Source organism: Corvus hawaiiensis, chromosome 3, assembly GCF_020740725.1.
Source record: "Corvus hawaiiensis isolate bCorHaw1 chromosome 3, bCorHaw1.pri.cur, whole genome shotgun sequence".
Lineage (NCBI taxonomy): Eukaryota > Metazoa > Chordata > Aves > Passeriformes > Corvidae > Corvus > Corvus hawaiiensis.
The window spans coordinates 80,662,434-80,678,673 of NC_063215.1; the positions used below are offsets into that span (position 1 = coordinate 80,662,434).

Consider the following 16,240-nt stretch of genomic DNA (forward strand, 5'->3'; position numbering starts at 1 on the left):
AGACCAAGACTCAAGGGGCTCTGCCTCCCTTCCCCTTCATCAAAACTTGTTTAGCTTGTCATGCTAATAAAGCATTTGAAATGAACTGCGTTAAAAGTATGTGCAGAGGAAGGGGGAGGATGTCTCACTGGAGCACGCATGGGGAGGTGGCAAAGGGTTAGGTGTGACACCAGCTCTCCTTGGCGTGTGCAGGCAGACAGGGCTTCATCCAGGTTTGGGCACAGCGCTCGCCCGCGTGCACAGGGAGGGCAGCACACGCTGGGGTGCGGGGGTTGGCACTTAGCCACGGTACACAAACGGGGCGGGAGTAGCTGATCCTCCAAGCCCTCTGAGGCAGAGCAGGGACTCGTGGGCTCTTTCACGTAGAAACACATGGCTGTGTGTTGTCTCCCAAAGAGCCTTTCTGCGTGCCTAGCACGCACCTCCAACTCACAGAGACCTCTTTTTTTCATGAAATCTGCAGCACTGCTCTCCCCATGCAGCTCCTGTTGTTTATAGGGACGGGTCCAGGCAGGCCGGGGAGGAATTACCTTTCCCTAGGACACGCTTGGTGCTTGGCTGAGCGCACCGCTTCTCTGCTTCACGGGAGCTGCTGAAGGCCAAGGAGACAGTCAGTCTACAATTAGCCTCCATCCCAACACGCATCCATATGCCCTGGGGCTGCTAATTATGGACTCCTCTGCAGCGGGGTTCAAGTCTTTCTAAGCCCAGGCCATAGTTTCATGAAATGACCTTGAAATTCTCTGCAACAAGCTCTCCTGCCAGGTTTCACTGCAAACACCAAGATATGCCATCCTCTGTAAACACCCAGGAGCAAGCTCAGAGGCAAGCACCGAAAAAGCACAAAAGATTTGCTTCAAGAGTCTCCCATTAAATGCTTGTGTGCTCCTGGTGAGATTAAGAGGTTTAGTTGCTAGAGCTGCCAGCTGGAAAGGCAAAGGGAGACCGCATAGCTGGAGATGGGCTTTGAGGCACCCATGGGTGTGTGCCAGCAAAGGGAAAGCCCGGCAGACATCTCCTTCCCACTCCAGTCCTTCCAGACCTCCTCCCGGCAGCAGGAGGCAGGTGGGGGCAACGGGTACACCCCCTGAATCGGTGCCCTTGGGAGAGCCCTGACATTAGCTGTTGTACATGCACACAGAGGGAAGCCAGAAATCACAGGGCAAAACAAGATCCTACACCTTCTCAGGAACTTACAGGGGTTCTTTGAAGGGGGTTTACTCAGCCTTTTGAGCTGTGGGGGCACAGGTAAAACCTCTTTTCTCTAACTGCCCTCCAGATATATATATCAATCTCTTTCCCCCCCCCCCTTCAAGTCTAAGTCTTTTTCCTCTAGAGTTTAATCTTTCTTTTTTAATTCTTTTTCCCCTGGTACCTTTGTCTTGTCTTGGATTGAAGTACTGAGGACGGATTCGAGGAATCTGTATCTCAAAATAACATGTGACTTAAGCTTACTTTTGCTGCTACTCAGAGCAGGTTTGAAGGCTGTCAGGTACTCAATTCAAGTCCATTACAAAGACACATGCAGTCTCCCACACTCAGAGGATCTGCTCTAGTGGAGCAGTCCAGCAGGCAGTCAGATTTTAGCTAGTCCCATGATGCCATGAAGATTTTTGCCTTTTCTTTTATACCACTGTTATACCTTTTTACAACTTCTGTATTCCTAGTGCTTTTTGCCTACATTATTGGACTTGTTTGTCAAGCTCAGAGACTAAATATTTTAGAAGCTTTGTAGCTAGGGATCAGTGTGCCCCAGACCCCAAGGTCCTCTCCAGAACACATTCTGTAAACCAAGATAGAACCATCCAGGGGAAGGTTCCTTGGGGAGGGGGGCTCACTTGAGCCTCTCATCGGGGAATCTTTGATAGATACGCTAATTAGTAAAACCTATAATGTTATACCCAATGTTGGGGGGGGAGACAGAGATAGACTCGGCGGGGTGCATCTCGATGCATATGACCTGGACATGTACACCTAAGGATCCTTAAAATAAATACCAAGGTAAAATCCCTTTTCCCCTTCTAACCATGTATGATTCTTGATTTTAAGACCAGGAAAAGGCATCACCCAACAGAGCAGCTGCCTGGAGGCCAGTGGAGAGTGCTGCTCAGGAAGCAGAAGCCCTGGTGATGAGGGACTCCCTGCAGCTGAGAGGAGGAGAAGGAAGCTGATGATCAGAGGCTTGGACGGAGGCTGACACTTGGATTTGAACACCCGGGAATTGCCTCTCCAGGACATCTCACAGGCACCACCGGGGCACCCCCCCAGTTCATCCCACCTTGGCCTTAGTGATGGTAAATGTGTGCAGTGGGTGTGTACAGAAGGTGCCTACCCATGTCCAGCATCCTTTGTCTCCCAGAGCTGGGTCTGCATGGCTCAGGGAAAGGTACAAACATTGCCCTGCACAAAATTGCTGAAGAACTTGTCCTTGTGGAAAGCTGCTCCTTATTCCATCGCCTAGAACTCATCTTCAGTGCCCTGGAGCAAGAGGGTTTAATAGTTCTTTGGAGTTCATTCCTATTTGTTCTCATTGTCTATATAAATGTCTAGTCAGGTTTTTTTTAATGGATGCCTTTTCTTGTTACCCAGTGGCAATGAGTTCCCTGGATCATCAGTGTTTAGGACAAAAGTAATCCTTCCTGTCATTCATTTGGATTGCACTTATTTCTCATTTTGCCTTATATCCTGGCAGGTCACAAAAGAAGCAAATGAAAGAAGCTCATGCCAAGTCTAGGCAGTATTCCCAGAGACTTTGGGGTCTCAGGGACTGGGACATTGGACTTGGGCAGCATTCCTGGAGGCTTTGGGAAAACACACCTTGGAGTAGCCCAGAGTGGCTACTCTTAGTAGTACTGGAACATAGGAAGGTGAATCCAAGGGCAACTCCCATTCACTGAGGCACCCCTTGCAGAGCCGCCAGGCTAGGGGAATTGGGTACTTCCCTCCCCAGTGGCACTTCTAGTGCTCTCAGCTACCAGACCTAGGAAGATTTTGAGAGTTTTTGGAGGCTTAACTGCACTTTTGCCACCAGAGAGCAAAACTTGGGGCACGCTAACACAGGATATACTCACCAAGACCACAGCTTGTCCTTTTCTCCATCATTCCCCAGATATGCCATTAGTTCTGCTGTTGAGTGCATGTTGTTGTCTGCCAGCCTGGCCATGCTCCACAGTGTGGCAGAGCATCAAGATGATGCAAAATGAGAGAAAAGAGCCAGGAGGTTTTCTACCTTCAACTTTCACCCCCTCCCTGCTTCTCTACTGCCTGCCCCCTCCACTTCCCCGCTGAAGGCACAAACACCTACTGCCCATGGAAGCTATTTCTAAGCAATCCCGGGCATCTGGGGAATGAGGCTCTGAACAAATATTGGAGCGTGTGTGTGTGCAGAGAGTGCACACACATGTACACACACACACGCACAGCCACGGTGCTGCTGCAAAGTCAAATATAGACCTTGTGGAAGGGGAACAATGGCTGGGGTTGGGTTACATGGCTGTAGGGCCAGCGAGCTGCTGTTTGTTGTGGGCTGGGGTGGAATTGGAAAAGCAAGGGGGGTGGGATGGGGGAGAACATTTGTTTTAACCTAGAGACCCTGGGCTGGTGCTGTGTGTAAGGCGGAGAGGGTGACCCGGAGCAAGAGCTGAAGAGAATGATCATTTGAGTCGGCAGCTCAGAGGTGTTTGCAGTCTTTCTCCAGCTTGTTTGTGCTGCTTTTCTGCCTTTCTTGAGGAATTAGAGTGAGCAGGAAGGGGTGAATTTCTCCGGGCTTCTGCATAGGGAAGAGTTTCTGCTCTGGAGAAGGCTTCTTGGTGAAGGAGAAGAAGCAACATTACCTGTTTTCTCAGCCCAGCATCTGCTTCTTGTCCCTGATGTCTGGCTGCCTCCAAGGTGCAGGTTTCAGACTCCGGAAGAAAAGGAAGCAGCTTCAGCTGGTTTTGACAGGTAATTCCTCCCTCTATCTGTGAGTGGTGGTGGTGTGTTGGGACAATGGCAGGGGAGGGAGTCTTCATCTGGCATGAATTGGAGGCAAAACCATGACAAGAGGTTGCTCCAATTCCCACTCCGGGTCCCTGCTTTGTGGGATTTCCTTCACTGGAGGGAAAAGCCATGGAGGGACTCTTATGGCTAGGAAAAAATCCTTCCTAATTCTGACCCAGCAGCTGTTCCATCTGAGACGCCTCTAGGGATGGGATGGCAGGGATCAGAGCCTAGTAGAGCAGGGTCTTAGCCAAGCACAGGAATCCCCTCAACGCCCATTTCTTGGGTCTGCAAATAGAGCTGCTCTGATTAAATAGTGCAGGGCAGTTCATGGCCTGACAGAGCAAGCCTGAGACTCAGGATTGTGCCTGGCAATGGGACAGGAGCCCTTCAGTGTGGAGGAAGGACTGCACCCAAGGTCCACATTGCATAAGTCCCTTCTCTCTCCTCTGTATTCCCCTGTTTTACTCCCATCCATCCCTGCCTGCTTCTGTCTGTGATACTCACATGCAAAGCCAAACCTCAAGCCACAAAACACATTTCCTCAGATATCCCACCTTCTGAAATCCCACCCTGGATTTTGTTCTTTATTCCCTTTTCTCGGAGCTCAGATCTTCAGCAACCAGCTTTACCTCCTCAGCCTGGGCAGCCCTCACTTGGCAGCACAGCTCTCACCTCCAAGAGAAGCAGCACAGGGAGAACCACGTGTCCCATTCTGCTGGCTGCAACCAAACCCCATCTCCCTCTCTCACCTTGCTTGTGCTGTGGACGCAGATATTTATGGATATCGGCATATGTAGGGGTCCCTCTGCAGGTCCCCTCCTATCTGCCCATTCAAATGTACGAACGGCATCCAGAAGGTTTTCTTAGGCACGTTAACCAAGTGAGGTTTAAGAGTTCCCGGGCATGGCTGTGCAATGACTTTGCAGTGCAGCGCGGTCAGGACCGGGGCAGATCCCAGCAGAGGAATGCGGGAGCAGGTGAGGATGTTGCAGGAAGTGGTGTTCTATCTGACACAGTTAGTGAAGGTGGTAGAATTTCAAGGAGGAAGTGAGGGTGAGGCTGAGCAGCCTACATTCAGTGCTGGAGGTGTTGCCAGTAAACGCATGGCCCCCAAGCATGAGTGGGAAAGAGTGCAAGGCAGGGTGCTGTGGGTGTCAGAGCAGAAAGGTGGATCCTTTCAGGTCCTAGAGCTGTGGTGACAGAAGGAGAGGCTGTCTGGTTTTAAACCATGTACCAGAAGCTGTGCTTCACCCTCAGCCTCCCCCTCTCCTTTTTGCTGTAAGCTCCAGACATGGTAGGAGTCAGGGCTCAAAAGCAGGCTGAGCTGGCTGTGAGGGATCGGGGGATGAGAATGGATATAGAATCACAGGAAGTATCTCAGGATAGAGCTGGTGCACACCTGTCTCCTGAATACCTGGAGAGCTGATGAAGCAACCTAAGCGGGAGGTTTGGACTTCTCTGTCCCTCAAGGGGGAATGGTTACATGGGGTGATAGAGACAGGAGGAGGAGGAGGGCAAGGAAAGGGACAGGGCTCCTGGCTGACAAGAGAGCAGGAAAGAGGCAGGAAGGAGGCAGCTCCTGCAGAGTTAGGCAGGGTGGTAGGCCCCCATTTTATCACTCAGTCATGTTGTGTTGTCCAGTCATGCCAAGGATGAGCAAGCAGGGGTCCACACTCAGAGCTGGCAGAGACCTTGGCTTTGATGGGGTTGCTGCCTGTTGGGCTGTCACAGGGTCCTGGGGCCTGCACAGCCACCCATGGCTGCCACAGGGTGCTGACAGGGCTGTCAGGAACTGCAGAGGGCCGGGGGGATTGGAGAAGGTGAGAGCAGGGCTGGATTGAGCTTTGTCTAGTGAGATGAGATGGAGTGTGAAAGCATCCACCAAGTGCCTGTAGGACATGGTTCTTCTTCCTTCCTGGTGAAAACCAGCAAACCATGTAGGATACAGGGCTAGAAAAGGGCTGACTGATGTGAACTTGTAATCTGATTAAGGATTGCTAGGACCTTTGAAGGTGACAGACACGATCTTGTCAAGTAGCAGAAAGGCCATGCAAGGTGAGGAGGAGAGTGGGCAGCTGTTCCTTCTGAATATGTGACAGCCCAGACCCTCTCCCACAGTTGCCTTATTGTTCCTTACTGTCCACTGAAGTGCTGGTGCCCACATCTTGTGAGTGGCAGCGAGAGAAACGCTAGAGACCACAGCTTCTCTGGATGGCTTATTTTTTCTGGGGTAACCATTACAAGTTGAACCTTTATTTTAAGGATGGGGCTTCTTAACCCTACAGTTTGCCAGTGGAGGTGTCTTAGTGGACCCCGGGGCCGTCAGGGAGGGGCTGCAGGAGGCGTTTTCACTTATTACTATTATTTCAGATAATCTGAGCAAAACGAAGGCTCAGATCATCGCGCACCTATTTCTGAGAGGCTCAGTGCCCCGCGGGACCGAGCCCCTGCCCCAAGCGAGGGCGGCGAGCGCTGCAGCCCCCTCCCGAGCCCGGGGCGGGGGTCCCTCCAGCAAGGCCGCGCCCTTGCGGAGGACTGCCAGCCCGGGACACCTCTCCATGCTCTGCGAGTCGGTGCCGGGGCCGGTGAGCCCTCGCAGCCGCAGCTGCCCCGGGGCGGTGGGGGACGGGCGGGGCCGTGCCGGGGTCCCCCCCGCCCCCGGCGGCGGGAGCAGGGCAGGGGTGAGCGGGCAGGGGTGAGCGGGCAGGGCGGGCCGGGTCGGGGGCTGCCTGCGGTTTGGGGCGGCGGGAGGCGGGATGTCCCGGGGAGGGAGCGGGGATGTGCAGGCACACGCAGCCGCTGGCAGGCGGCCGGGGCTGCACGGCAGCGGCGGCGGCGGGCGGAGCGGCGCGGCACACGCGGCGGCAGCAGCTCCCTCCGCAGCCCCGCGCCTCGCCAGCCCCGCCGCCGCCGCACCGGGCATGGCCGCCCCCCGCCGCCGCGCCCCGCGGTAGCCCCACGACCCGCCGCGTCGCCGAGGTGAGCAGGGGCCGGGGAACAGCGCACGGCGGGGACCCGGGCCCCCCCAGCCCCCCAGCCCGGCCGGCCCCCTTTCCTCGCCGCCGCCCCGGCCGCAGGGGGACCGGCGGGGCTCTGCGGAGAGTCCCCTCCGGGGACGGCCGTAGGGTGGGGTGGGGGAAAGGCGAGCACCCCCGTGGCCGTGCCTCTCCGGGGGGCACTGGGGCTTGGGGTGGTCCCAAACCCCGGGGGGAGGGGGGCGGGGGGACAGGCGCGGCGAGCCGCAGCGGCGCGGCATCCCCCGGGTTCCCACCCCTGCCCCCCGACCCCAGTCCGGAGGGGTCCCGATAGCCCTCAGACTAGGGGCAGTGCCTGATACTCCGCGTCCTGGGGATGTCCCTGGTAGTCCCCAGGCGCACAGAGGTCCCTAATACCCTCGAGAGGGAGGTTAATAGGCTCGGGGGGCGTCCTCGCAGCACCTGGAGGTCTGGTAGCCCCCAGCCCGGCCAGGCAGACGCGGAGGAGTGGGATGGAGGGAGTTCCCTCGCCCGTGTCCTTGCGACCCAAAGCCAGGCCTGCCCAGGTGGGAGCTGCTCACACCTCTCCTGGGCACCACCTGCAGCCCAGGATGCCGCGGTCCGGGGCGACCCCGGGGGTTCTGCTGGGAGTAGCACCCATGGGGTGACTACATCAGGAGGTCTGAGAGGCTGTGCCTCGAGTGGGGAGCTGTGGGGAAAAACAGCCTTTGCAATGACATGTGGTCAGAGCTTACGCTTCTCACAGTCCTGAAGGAACATGATACTCCCTCTCCAGCCCTAAATTATTTTTTAAGTTTCATAGCAATTGCTTCACCCTCCCCTGAAATGCAGCAGCTGTTTGCCACTGCCCGGTGTTTAGGGGCAGGAGGCGAAGGAGGGTCCTGCAAGCATGGTGTCAAAGGGGCTGTGAGGAGGGAGAATGCAGCAATCCATGGTGGGATTTGACTGGGGCAGTGACAATAACATCCTGTAGCCCCTCTGAAAATGCTGCATCCTTTGTCGGTGGTGGTTTGTTTGCTGGAGGGATGCTTCAAGCAATATCATTGCTTTTATGGGCTATTTTGTCTGGTCCAGGCAGGTGAAGCTCTTAGCAGGGACCCCAAAACCTCTTCCTGCAATGCATGTGTACGTGTAGGTGGGTGGGAGGACTTACATCCCCATCTTAGAAGTCTCTCACACAACTATGAACCAAACACAACCTTCCAGAGCTAAAGAGTCAAGCTGAAAGCAGAATGGCCCCTGTTCATCACACCCACGCAGCTGGATAGAGTCTGCTCCATACCTTCACCATTCTCCTAACAGAACTGTTTAACCCCTCCCATCTCATTACAGTAATATATTTATGATATCACCCTTGAATTTCCTGCCCTTAACAACCCCAGAAGGCTGGGAGGGAATGAAGCATTTTTGGAAAGTATTTAATGCTACTTCAAGAGGGCAAGAGGCGGTCGGAAAATAGATGGGTGCAGGAAGCTTGGGCTGACGGGGCTCTCTGCAGGACAGCTGAGGAAAAGGACCGCACCTACTGAGAGATGTGTGCTCGCCTTTCCTGCCGGGGGCTGCAGCCCAGCTCTAGTGCCTGTTGCTTCACTCTCTTGCTTGGCTGCTGTTTACTGCCTGCTCCTCTGCTAGATCTGCTGGACTGCCTCCTCTCCTGCAGCTGAAAAGCAGCCTGGGCACTGTAAAATACACTCAGCCTATCTATTCATTTGAATGTGCACAGGAGGACTTTATTTAACATGAAGCTGAAGCCTCCCAGATCTAGGGAGCGAAGATTAAGGTCCCCACAGCTGGGTTGGTATTTCTGGAGGTTTCTGCTCTCTTGACAGCAGCTACCAGGGGCGGGTGCTCTAAGATGTGGTGTAACAGCCTGAGCTATTACACACTCAGGATTGAGTGTGCACACTCGGTTCTCCTGTACACACATTTTCAAAAGCTTTTTAATTCTTAGTGCCCCAATGCTGACTTAGAGGAAGGAGTCTGGAAGGACAGAGGGGAGTGTGGTGACAAGTCTGTATAAAACTGGATGTTTCAATTCAAAAACTCACAGGTAGTGGAAAGAAAGAGATGTGTGAAATGAAATTGTGGTGTCAGCCAAAAGTTTTTGCTGAGCTTGCTCTTTTTCTCTCTGTAGGTGTTCATCTCGGTGGGGCCACACTGACCATGCTCAGGAGCTTCTGTCTCCAGCTCATGTCCTTGATTTGGATCCTCTTGGCCCATCACCAGCTTGTGCAAGGTGAGTCTCTGTAGACAGGGTCCTTCTCTTTCATATCCATCTTTCCAAACCTGTCCTTGGCATTGCTGAAGTCTCCTCAGTTTTCCACGCAAAATAGAAATGGTCTGACCTGGAAAAGCAGAAAATGCTGCCCAGTCATTAATCACTTGGGGTGTGACACTGGAGGCACCTTAGAAATCCTTGCCCACAGGGGTGGCAGTGCCTGAGCAGACTGGCAGTGAGACATCCCTGCTGCTCTGTCTCCCTCAGCGAGGGTGAATGGGTTCCCAAACCAATGAGCCTGTTCAGGGGGAAGAAGGTTCCAAAAGTGAACAGCTAATCCTGGATCCAGTCAGACAAAATCCTTTCCCAAAGATTAGTTTGCTCTATCCCTGCTCCAGATAAGCAATGAATTCCCAAAGCCATATGCCAGGAGAGATGGTTACAAATAGGAAAGGTGACAATACTCAGGCTTGGGCCTGAGCAGTCCCAGGATGCTGCTCCAGCTCCATAGTGACTTGTTTTAGGAGGCTCTCACCTGGTACAGTGGGACCTGCTGCCTCACTGCAGCAAAACTGCATGCCCAGGGGATTTCTTCCCCTGTTCGTTTTCCCAGGCAGCACAAAATGCTGCTTGGGAAAGCCTGAGAGCATCTCTAGGCATGGAGGCTTTAACCTGTTTTGGTCCAGGATGGAGGGGCTCAGGTAAGGACATTCACGTCCTGGGCCTGGCCTGGGGTTGCACAAGGCTTCTGGAGAAACCCCCTGCTTCTTGACATTTGCTCTAGTCCTACTGCTTGTGGAGCCAGAGTGAACCAGCTCCCCTGTGGAGCTAAGATGCGAGCAAGTGATGGGGGAGAGGGGAAGGTGGAGATGAAAGGGAACACCTGGCATGAAGGAGAGGAAGAGAAGTGGCACAGTGAGGCCATGGCTCAGTTACAGCTTCTGTGGCCTTTAAATAAATAAACAGAACTGGATACCTGGCCCCATGTGATGCCAAGTCCTGCTTCCCTGTGCTGGAAGGGGAGTGCTGGCAGCTGGGTCCTGGAAGAGTGCAGGAACTCCCATCAGACTGCTCTGGGCCAATAGCTGTCCTGGGGGATGATGGCATTCTGGGAGATAAAGAAGAACCATTCTTTCCATTTCCATCCTTGGTCCCTTTGTGCCCCTTGCAGTACCTGTCCCTGAGCTTTCCCACCATACTTGCTGCAAGACTGTGGGACCAAGGTCCCAGGTGGGTCAGTCCCTATTACACAAGTTGTCTTAATGCATGGGCAACACCAGCTCTTGCCCAGAAGGGCCAAAAATCTAAGGGAGGCAGCAGAGAGAAGGTGGGGAAGATGACCAGAGATCGGGTAGTTTTGAAGCAGAGCCCTATTCCTCAATAAAGACAGTGTTACTGCTGCTTGGGTTACTGTGAAATCCTCATTTCTTGTGTGGCATCCAGCCAATGAAAGGAAGGTCCCCCACATTACAGTTCTGAGGAAGGGTAGGCTGAGCACTTAAGGAAAAACCCAGGGCCATGGACATATCTGGAATCATCTATAGTCTCTGCTTAATCCAACTCCACATGTCTCTTGTCTTGTAGGGGATGACTGCAGTGAGCGCTGTAATCTTGCCCACGGCTGCTGTGACCAGGATGGGAAGTGCAGGTATGGCTTGTCTTTGGCTCTCTGCTGCTCCTGACTGTACTGCTCTCCCTCCCTTGATGCTGTATCCTTGGTGCCTACACCCCTGCCCAGAGCTGAAGCACTTCCTCCTCCACTCCCCCACACGTGGAATCAATGACTCTGCTCTCTTCTTACCTGACACCCTCTGGAGTGAGAGATTTTGATGCCTCAGCCTCTTGCTGGTTCCCTCTAGCCTTTGCTCCAGTGCTTCCAGGGTGCTCACCTTCACACACTGACCAGTGTTATTCCGCTGAGCCCTTTTTGTCTAGAGGGAAGCCTAGGACAGCCCAGTTGTGCCTGGGTGATGGGAAGCAGCCTTCAGGCTCAGATATGATGGGGGAAAGTCATCAGGCAGCAGGGCAGACATGAGGGTTGGCCAGCTTGCTTGGCCTCCTCGTTGATTGAGGTGGAGGTGCTCTCCCTGGGGCATGGAAGAGAAGACCTGCAGCATGCATATAACTGAGGGCCTCAAGGGTCCCCTCTCAGAAGCCTGAGCTGTAGTGGGGATCTTTGGATGTTTTCATAAAGGGTTTACCAGCAAGCTGTGAACTACTGCAGCAGAAGTGCTTATGTGGTACTTGGCATCCCAGCTCCAGCTGATGCCCAGATCCCGCAGGGTCAAAGCTCAGAGCCTGACCCTGCACTTCAGCCTGGGAAGCACCCATATAACTGCTCTGGGCTGCCACAGACCCACTGCCTATTGTCCCACTGTAGGACCATCTGGAGCCCCCATTCTGCAAGGCAGAACCAGGAGGCAAAGGCTGCTCAGGGCTGGCTGGGACACCTGTGGCTGCAAGGGGACAGACTACCCAATGTTCTCCTCCCCAGGGCATGGTCAGCCCCCTTTCACAGGACAGCCCCCAGTGTTACACCACACCTGGGCCACTTGTTCTTGCCAGGGAGTGTCTAGCTCTGGTTTTGCTGGGCCCCCCTTTGCAGCTGCATAGAGCTCCTCCCTGAGCCCTTTCAGCAGCTGTGGCTGGTTGGGTGCTGCCAAGCCCCGGTGAGAAAGGCCACATGTCACCATGTGGCAGGTGTTCCAGCTGCAGATCTTTCCACGTGAGTTGCTGCTGCCGATTTCAGGCCTCCAGAGTATTTGCTGAACCTTGCAGCTTGGCAGTACCTTAAAATCACCTCAAACTCAGGGAGACTTGGCTGCTTACCTGGCCCCCTCGCTGGCAATTTTTAGGTTGGCCAGCTCCCTTTTGGAGAAGTGGAAGGAGCTGATGACACCTGCTCCTTGCAGGTACTGGAGGGTAGGGGTGTCCACATCCCTCTGCTCAGGGCTGCCCAGGTATGAATGTATTTCCCCAGACTATATCAGGCACATGGTATCACCTCCATTCCCATCAAAAAGCCTCTAATTAACGTATTAATTAACATATACATATATATTTAACCATTTTTCTCATTCCTAATCTCTTTGGAACAACATACAGTGACAACAGCCAGCCCAGGTTTGAAAGGGCAGCCTTGGGCCAGCCCAAAAAAGCTGAAATGAGCCCCAGCCATCAAAATGAATCCCCTTCCTTACTCTAGAAACTGTGTTGTTTTTGTTAGGTTTAATTTCATGCTGGTTTGAGTATAGCTTTTGTTGTGGCTTGGTGCCACCTCCTCTCAGCTCTCATCTTGTTATCACTTGCTTTCCCCCTTGGAGCTGGCAGGTCTGAGGGATGCCTGCCACTGGAGCAATGCATCTTGGCTTTACTTAGTCATTGCCCCCGCCCTGCTCTTCTGGGGCCAGAAGGCTCGTTGTGTGCCCCAGGTTTTCCCATTGTACTGCCCTTGTGAGCCAGCTGATAAGTCTGTTCTGTGCACCAGCCATAGCAGGCAAGGTTTCACAGCTGGATTACAGTGCACTCCAGAGAAAAAATGACACACATTAGAATGCAGAGAGGAACAGTGAAACACACAGACCTCAGTGGCCTCTTGTCCCTTTCCCTCAAGAAGTTCAGGGTTAGGGACGGGCTTTTGTCTGCCTGTCAGAGTGGCTGCATGCTGTGGGAGGCGTGGGAATTGCTGAGCTAATGCAGTGGCGTATACAGAGCGGCTGGCTGGAGCAGAGGTATGAGGGCAGTGATAGTGAAGCTGCTGAGCTCTGTTGCTGTCCACTTACCCTTCCTGGCTGCAGAGGGTGAGTCTGCTCCTGCTCTGTCTGCTTGCTTCCTTGGATAGATGAGATGCCTGTACTTACCGCTGGAGGAGGGAGCCAGGAGGTCTATGGGGCCTTTGGGAGGGTTTCCAAGCACTGCTGTATTTGTGGGAACCCTGCACAGCACACAGCCAGCTTTTCTGCAGTCCCTGCTTGGATCTGATTATGCTGCTATGCCCTGTCCCCCTGCAGGTGCGATCCAGGCTGGGAGGGGGAGTACTGCGAGGAGTGCGTGCGTATGCCGGGATGTCTTCACGGGACGTGCCACCAGCCTTGGCAGTGCATCTGTCACACCGGCTGGGCTGGCAAGTTCTGTGACAAAGGTGAGTTGTGGGCTTGACATTCCGGCCTCTGGTGCTGAGGGCAGAAGCCCAGCACATCCTCATGGATATGTCAGCCAACATAGCCAACGTAGCCAGAAGCCACCTGGGTGATGCCGTTTTGGCTGCCTGGGAGATGGGATGTTGCCTGGCTGCCACAGCTGGGACCATTCCCTTCCTGCAAAAGAGGTCAGACTGCTGGTACTTGCTCCCTGGCTGCGTGGCAAGAGCTGGCATGATGCTGGCCAGCCTCAGGAAATGGAGCAGATGAACTCATTGCATTTCCCATGCTGCATCAGGACTCCAAGCAGCATCCCCTGCTTTCCCCAAGGCTTCCTGCCTTCAGCAGGTGGCTGGTGGACTCCCCTTCTCCAGCCCCAGAGACTGTTCTCTTTCATGGGGTCTCCACTGGTCGGACAGTTGGCATGCACAGCATCTTCACAACCACACAGGCACTGCACTTCTGTTGCTGCAAGTGCCCATTGGAGGGGAGAAGGGAGAGGCTCTTGCCATTTCTCCATCCCCAGGGGGTTTGGTGGGTTGTGTTTGCACTGAGTTGGCCTCCTTTCTCCCTAATTCACACTGTTTTTTCCCCTCAGACATACACATCTGCGAACACCAGTCCCCATGCCAGAATGGGGCACAGTGTATCTACGATCGAGATGGGGAGTATTCCTGCTTATGTCCAGAAGGTTTCCACGGGAAGGACTGTGAGATGAAGACAGGGCCATGCGAGAAGGCAGGGTGAGACACTGCAGTGAAATTACAAGACAGCATTAACTTCAGGTCCCACACTGCCAAGTGGAGGCCCAGCTTGGCTTGTTATCTGTGAATTTCCATACACTAATGGAGTTAAGCCAAAATCACCTCTGGCTTTGGTTAAGCAGCATGCAGTGCATGGTCCCACCGGGGCAAGGGTGTTGTTGCAACCTGAACAGATTCCTGTCCCTGCTCTAGGAGGACAGGAATCTGTTCATCTATTCATCATGCCTGGGACATCTCATCTCCCAGGCAGCCAAACTGCTGTAGGTGTGATGAGCTGACATCCATGATGCCTTTGGGGAACATCAGGAGGGCATGTTTCCTCTTTAGATCATTTGGCTGAAGACCTTCCCTGGTGGGTGGTGGGCCTGTGCACAGCCACAGCCTTTGAGGAGGCAAAAACTCCCACCCAGTCTTCTCCTTGAGATAGCTCCCCCCACGGAGAGAGCTGGACACACTGACCATGCAAGCAGCTCTGTGTGTGTACCTCCCTGGGGCGGCGGAAGCTGCTTGGTCACCAGGGCCATGACCTATCCTTGCTCTCTCCACACAGGTCTCCATGCAAAAATGGTGGGCAATGTCAAGATGAAAATGGCTTTGCCAGTAACTTCACCTGCCGGTGCCTCGCTGGCTTTGTGGGGGCTCTCTGTGAGCATGATGTGGACGACTGCCTGATGCGCCCCTGTGCCAATGGGGCCACCTGCCGCGACGGCGTTAACCGCTTCTCCTGCCAGTGCCAGGTGGGCTTTGAAGGGCGTTTCTGCACCATCAACATCAATGACTGCGCCAGCCAGCCGTGCAAAAATGGGGCAAAGTGCTATGATCGCATCAATGACTATGACTGCTTGTGTCCTGACCGTTTCTCTGGCAAAACCTGCGAGATCTCCGTCCCTGAACCCACCTGGTCTCCTCCCTACGAGAATGCCGGGGCTGTGAAAAGCACCACTAGTGAGATGCCGGGGGTGACACAGCCGGAGCCTGTCAGGACCGTGGTCACGGGGCGGCGTGTGGCCAACCACAGTGAGAAAGAGCCGGGGGGAGGGTTGTTGAAAATCTCTGTGAAGGAGGTGGTGACCCAAAGGGACTCAGGGCTGAGCGAAGCCCAGCTGGTGACAGTGCTGGTGTTCGGGGTGCTGACAGCAGTGCTGGTCCTCATCACTGTCCTGCTAATGCTGAGGAACTGGCAGAGAGGCCGTCAAAGGTCGAACTGGTGCCAAAGCCCTTCTCAGGCTGCAAGAAAGCTCCAAGACCAGGAGTGTCAGGTGGGCATGCTCAACACCATCTTGATTGAGCCAAGGAAGACCACAGAGCTGTGAGCTGCGAGGACTCTGAACCAGGCCACGGCAGGTCATCATGCTGGCAAACCCTTGGAACTGCACCCTGCGGAGCCACACCGGCACCGACTGGGCAGCAGGGAAGGGCTCCCAGGGCAACAAACATGTCACCAAAACCCTGGGTGTTGAGCATTGGTGTGATGGCCCTGCCTGGGTCTGAGCTGTCTCCTGTTTGGCTGGCTCAGCTGGCACCCACGGGCATCTGAAAGCAGGGCTGTGTTGGGCCAGCCCCGCAGGGGAGCAATGGCGTGCTGCTTGCAGCAGCCCGTGCCATGCAAGCATCGGTGTCATCTGACACAAGTGCTCAGAAACAGGACAGGTCGTGCTGAGGAGGGCACAGCCCTCTTGCAAGCCCAAATACTGCCAGGCCCTTTGTAACTCCTCTCTGTGACTACGGGAAGGGGCTTTATCCTCATTTCTGCTGGTGTTGGGATGCTTCTTCTGGGGCCTTTGGGACAGTTGTGGCTGCATGGGTCTCCCTGCCGCAGTACTGTATGGGGTAGTTCCTAGCTGTTTCTGGAAGCTGTCATTTCAGATGCCATGTCCCTAGGGAGTGAGCAAACACCCTTGTTCCCTGGCCTTGTGGTTCTGTGAGCCAGTTCAAAGAGACTTTGAAAATCATTGCAGGTCTCCTCATACCCTTCTTCTGCCCCGGCTGATGCACCCTCCTCTTGTAACCTGGGGGTTACCAACACGTTCTGTACTTTCCTCCTGATGATTATGGGGTCTTTTTTGACCCACTTACCAAGCCGTCCTTTCTGGTCTGGCCACAAATGACCAAGCTTCTTTGCCTCTGCAGTGCACACATCTG

General features: G+C 54.3%; 1 protein-coding gene across 3 annotated transcripts; it reads left to right on the forward strand.

Annotated features, from left to right (window-relative positions):
• Nucleotides 1–6,645: 6,645 nt before the first annotated feature.
• Nucleotides 6,646–16,050, forward strand: DLK2 (delta like non-canonical Notch ligand 2). Of its 3 annotated transcripts, none has more exons than XM_048298876.1 (6): nucleotides 6,646–6,662; nucleotides 9,112–9,213; nucleotides 10,780–10,843; nucleotides 13,206–13,336; nucleotides 13,933–14,077; nucleotides 14,649–16,050. In XM_048298876.1, exons 2-6 carry the CDS (start codon nucleotides 9,141–9,143, stop codon nucleotides 15,409–15,411), a joined length of 1,176 nt encoding a protein of 391 aa, XP_048154833.1. In that variant the 5' UTR covers nucleotides 6,646–6,662; nucleotides 9,112–9,140; the 3' UTR covers nucleotides 15,412–16,050. The 3 variants fall into 3 exon arrangements, with proteins under 3 accessions (XP_048154833.1, XP_048154831.1, XP_048154830.1); XM_048298874.1 differs by lacking the exon at nucleotides 6,646–6,662 and adding an exon at nucleotides 6,907–6,960; XM_048298873.1 differs by lacking the exon at nucleotides 6,646–6,662 and adding an exon at nucleotides 8,702–8,771.
• The last annotated feature ends 190 nt before the right edge of the window (nucleotides 16,051–16,240 follow it).